Source organism: Arachis stenosperma, chromosome 9 (assembly GCF_014773155.1).
Source record: "Arachis stenosperma cultivar V10309 chromosome 9, arast.V10309.gnm1.PFL2, whole genome shotgun sequence".
Lineage (NCBI taxonomy): Eukaryota > Viridiplantae > Streptophyta > Magnoliopsida > Fabales > Fabaceae > Arachis > Arachis stenosperma.
The window spans coordinates 11,214,919-11,220,018 of record NC_080385.1 but is presented as its reverse complement, the minus strand read 5'-3'; the positions used below and the strand labels follow the sequence as shown (position 1 = coordinate 11,220,018).

Here is a 5,100-nt window from a genome sequence, read left to right as displayed (position 1 = left end):
CCACCTGTCCGTTTGTTTGGGGATGTTCTACCGAGCTGAAGCGATGGGATATGTGCAATCCTTCTAGGAGTTCTCTGAATTTTTTGTCGGTGAACTGGGTTCCGTTGTCGGAGATGATGACTTCGGGGATTCCGAATCGGGTAATGATCTGTCGCCAGACGAATTTTCGACATTGGGTCGCTGTTATGGAGGCCAGGGGCTCGGCTTCAATCCATTTGGTGTAGTAATCTATGGCGACGACGAGATACCTGAGTTGGCCGGGTGCTGTGGGGAAGGGCCCGACGAGGTCGATTCCCCAACTGCCGAATGGCCGTTCTGCCGATATAATGCTGAGTTGGTGTGGGGCAGCTTGGTGGATATTGGCATGCCTTTGGCATTTGTCGCAGCTCTTTGTTAATTGTATGGAATCTCGAATGATCGTGGGCCAGAAATAGCCAGCCCTGATGATTTTTTGAGCTAGCGTTTTTCCTCCGATGTGGTGACCGCAACAGCCTTTATGGATCTCGCGGAGTATGTATTCCGTGTTCCCGGTTTCGACACATTTGAGTAGGGGCTGCGAGAATCCGCGTTTGTATAGTTGTCCTGCTATGATGGTGTAGTTGGCGGCTTCTCTTTTTATTCGCCTTTCCTCTTTTGGGTCTGGTGGTAGGGTTCCGTTGAGGAGGTATTGTAAGATGGGGTATGTCCAAGACTCCCGGTTTGAGGATGTTAGATGTGCGTTGATTATTGTCGAAACGGAAGGCGACTTAACGACCTCCTGGATTAGTGATCTGTTGCCGTGTCCCGACTTCGTACTGGCTAGCTTGGAGAGCAGGTCCGCTCTGGCGTTTCGCTCCCTGGGGATGTGTTGTATGGTGACGTTTTCGAATTCTCCTTTTAATTCACTCACTTTATTGAGATATTGTTGGAGTAGGGGGTCCCGGGTTTGGTAGCTTCCGTTTATTTGGGAGCATACTACCTGGGAATCGGTGTTTACTTCAAGTACCTTTGCGTCGACTTCCCGGGCTAGGGTTAGGCCTGCTAAGAGGGCCTCGTATTCTGCTTGGTTATTCAATACTGGAAAGTCGTATCGTATTGATTGTTCAATTATGATCCCGTTTTGATTTTTGAGTATAATTCCGGCGCCTCCGTGAGTGGAGTTCGATGAGCCGTCGACGTGCAGTTTCCACGGTTCGGGTGTGGGTTTAATCGGGGTCATCTCAGCGATGAAGTCGGCCAATGCCTGCGCTTTGATGGCGTTTCGGGGTTCGAACCTGATCTGGAATTGGGATAGTTTCGATGGACCATGCTAGCATTCTTCCTGCTAGGTCGGGTTTTTGTAATACCTGTTTGACCGCTTGGTCGGTTCGGACTGTTATGGGGTGGGCTTGGAAGTATTGTCGTAACCGTCGGGATGCCGAGAGGAGTGCGAAAGCTAGCTTTTCTAATCGTGAATAGCGGGCTTCTGTGTCCTGTAGAACCCTGCTTATGAAGTATATGGGTTTTTGTTCCTTTTTCTCTCGTTTTCCCGGACGAGTGCTGCTGCGATTGCTTCTTCTGTTATGGAAAGGTATAGGTATAGTGTTTCCCCTGTTTGGGGTTTTGCGAGGATTGGAGGTTCCGCCAGAACCCTTTTGAAGTGTTGGAAAGCTTCTTCGCATTCTATCTCCCATTTGAAGGGGTTCCTTTTTTCATAAGTTTGAAAAAAGGGATTGCCTTTTGGGCCGATGCTCCGAGGAACCGGGATAGCGCGGTTAGTCGGCCGGTGAGTTTTTGGATTTCTTTGAGGTTTTTAGGACTTGTCATCTCAAGGACGGCACGGCATTTTTCTGGATTTGCCTCAACTCCGCGTTGCGTGATCATGAAGCCGAGGAATTTTCCTGCTTCCATTTCGAAGGCACATTTTGTTGGGTTGAGTCGCATTTGGTGTTTTCGAAGGGTGTTCATTATTTCCTTGAGGTCGTCGGTTAGTTGCTCACCGGATTCCGTCTTGGCGAGCATGTCATCAATGTAGACCTCTATCTTGTTTCCGGATAGGTTGCGAAATATCTTGTTAACAAGTCGCTGGTAGGTGGCTCCGGCGTTTTTTAAGCCGAAGGGCATTACTCTATAGCAGTAGGTTCCGTTCGGGGTGATGAATGCTGTTTTTTCTTCGTCTGGTCGGTGCATCGGGATCTGGTTGTAGCCGGAATATGCGTCCATGAAGCTGAGGTATCGGTGGCCGGATGCCGCGTCCACTAGTCCGTCGATGTTTGGTAGGGGGAAGGCGTCCTTTGGGCATACTTTGTTGAGGTCCGTGTAGTCGACGCACATTCGCCATTTCCCGTTAGATTTTCTTACTAGTACGACGTTGGCCAGCCAGGTCGTATAAGGGAGTTCTCGGATGAAGTTGGCTTCGAGTAGGGCTTTCACCTGTTTTTGGACCTCGGCGGCTCAGTCTGGTGACATTTTCCGTCTTCTTTGCGCCACTGGTTTGGCTAGGGGGTCTACTGCCAGATGGTGAGACATAAGGTCGGGGCTTATTCCCGGTATATCGGCTGGTGTGAATGCGAACAGGTCTCTGTTTTGCTTTAAAAGTTGGGAGAGTTCTTCTTTGAGGTCGTATGGGAGGTTTCTGTTGATGAAAGTGTATTCTTCTTTGGTTGGCCCTATCTGTAGTTTTTCCATGTCTCCTTCTGGTTCTGGTCTAGGTTGGTCGTCTAGTCGTGCGTCTAGGTCGGCGAGGAATATTCCGGCGGCGTCCCGAGATTTTTTCCTTAGGGCTAAGCTGTTGTTGTCGCATTCGGCTGCGACTTCCCGGTCTCCGTGAATGGTTCCGATGGTGCCGTCCTCGGCCCTGAACTTCATGAGGAGGTATTTGGTGAAGATGACTGCAGAGAAGTCGTTGATCGTTTTTCTCCCGAGGATGACGTTGTAGGCTGTGGAGTCTTTCAGGACTACAAATTCGGATAAGATCGTCTTTTTCTGGTTGCTTGTTCCTATGGTGATGGGAAGGGTAACCGAGCCGTCTGGTTTGAGGAAGTTGTCTCCGAGGCCCGTGATGCCGTGGCGGTGTGTCTGGAGGTTGTCGTTGTGTAGCCCGAGTTTGTCGAAAGCTCCCCGGAAGAGGATGTTAGAGTCGGCGCCAGTGTCCACCAGTATTCTTCTTACTAGCCCTGTTCCGATTCGAGCTGATATGACTAAGGGGGCGTCTTCGGCCGAGGTGCCGTGTTGGCAGTCTTCCGGCAAAAAGGTTATCGTGCTGTCGGTTATGGTGACTGGGTCGTGGTGCCTGACGGCCATTATTTTGAGGTCTTTTTTCATTGTTAGCTTTGATTTATTCGGTACGTCCTTGCCCGTGATGACGTTCACTATGATGGTCGGATCCTCTTCGGGGTTTTCCCTGAGGGGCGGCTTTTGTGTTCTCGTGTTGCGTCCTTCTCTTTCTGGTGACTTGTCTCTGTCGGCGCGCCTTGGTTCTCTGATGAATTTGACGAACTCTGGGAGTTTGCCATCTCGTATGGCCTGCTCGAGAGCGTCCTTAAGGTCGAAACAATCTTGTGTTTTGTGGCCGTATCCTCGGTGGTAATCGCAGTAGAGGGCTTTGTTTCCTCCTGTCCTTTCTTTGAGTGGTCGGGCTTTGGGGATGACACCCCGATCTGCTATTTGGTGGTATATCTCAGTAATTGGTGCTGTTAGGGGGGTGTAATTGGAGAATTTTCCTACTCTTGGTGGTTGATGGGTCGGTTTAACGTGGTCTCGTTGGTTCTCTCTGGGTGGTGGGTTATGACGGGGAGTCGGGTTGCCGTGTTGGGTAGCGATGTGCTGCCGTTTGTTGGCAGCGACGACCTGGCTGACTTCCTCGTCGTTGATGTAATCTTTGGCGACGTTCTGGATTTCGTGCATGGTCCATACTGGTTTAGTGGTGAGATGTTTGCGGAAGTCTTCATTCATGAGCCCGTTAGTTAGGCAGAGGCTGGCCACGGAGTCCGTGAGTCCGTCGACCGTCAGGCATTCGTCGTTGAAGCGGTCGAGGTATTTTCTTGTGGATTCTTCTTGCTTCTGTGTGACCCTAACAAGCTGATGGGGTGTTTGGCTTTGGTGATTCGGGTTGTGAACTGGGCCATGAATTTTCTTGTGATGTCGTGGAAGCTGGTTATGGATCCGTTTGGGAGAGCGTTGAACCATTTGATCGCTGGTCCGGCAAGGGTTACTGGGAAGGCTCTGCATCGGACCGCGTCGGATGCTCCTTCCAAGTTCATTCTGGCCTCGAAAGCCGTTAGGTGCTCTTGAGGGTCTTTAGTTCCGTCGTACTTCATGTCGGTGGGTTTGTCGAAGCCTCTGGGGAGTTTTGCTCTTAAGATTCTCTCTGTGAAGGGCGTGGCTCCCATTATGATGTGGTCGTTTCTTGTGCGCTTGGTGTGCCGAAGTCTCGGGTCTTCGTCCGAATCGTGCTGACGGTTCAGATCGTGGGATGCGCTGCGGTGGTGTTTTTTGCTGTGTCGCCGTTCTGGCGATTTCTCGTGTCGGTGGTTGCGCGAGGTGCTATGATCATCTCTTCTATCATGATACCGAGTTGGCGACCTTCCGCGGTAGGATCGTGGTCTGGACGTTGCCTGGCTTCCGTGTTCGTTGGCGTATTTTCCTTTGTCGGTTAGTTTACCTTCAAGTTCCTGGACTCGGAGGCAAAGATCTTGGATGATCTGTGTCGCTTTGTCCCTTGCTTTCTCGGGGTGTTGTGGATCTGCGATCATGTGGTCGTTTGTGCGGTGGATGGTGCTGGCCATCCTGGCTTGGTTCATGACCTCCTGTTGTTCTGGGGTCGGATGACGCGGTTGGGAGTTGTCTCGGCTTGACGGATTTTCGTCCAAGATATCCTCCATCTGTTTCGGCTATCGCAGGTTCCCCACAGACGGCGCCAATGTACAGAATGCTTCTGATACGATCTAGGAGGAGGATCGGGAGCCTGCGGGTCGACTCAGATGTTGGGTTGTCCGAATGGCGAGGAGGGGAGGTACCTGCAAAGACACTCCGACGCTCAAGTCAGAATAAATCTAAGAGGTATAAGGTGTGAGGAATGAATGAATACCTGAGGGGACTTGGGTCCTCTATTTATAGGTGAGGGTGGTTATCTTGTCTCTA

At 50.9% G+C, this 5,100-nt stretch overlaps 1 protein-coding gene across 1 annotated transcript; it reads right to left on the bottom strand.

Moving 5' to 3' along the window:
* Positions 1-2,412: 2,412 nt before the first annotated feature.
* Positions 2,413-3,912, bottom strand: LOC130949048 (uncharacterized). Its single transcript, XM_057877880.1, has one exon. It carries the CDS (start codon positions 3,910-3,912, stop codon positions 2,413-2,415), a length of 1,500 nt encoding a protein of 499 aa, XP_057733863.1.
* Positions 3,913-5,100: the final 1,188 nt, after the last annotated feature.

Excerpts from the sequence above, each read along its gene's own strand:
- LOC130949048 (XM_057877880.1), bottom strand. The coding sequence starts at position 3,912 with ATGAATGAAGACTTCCGCAAACATCTCACCACTAAACCAGTATGGACC.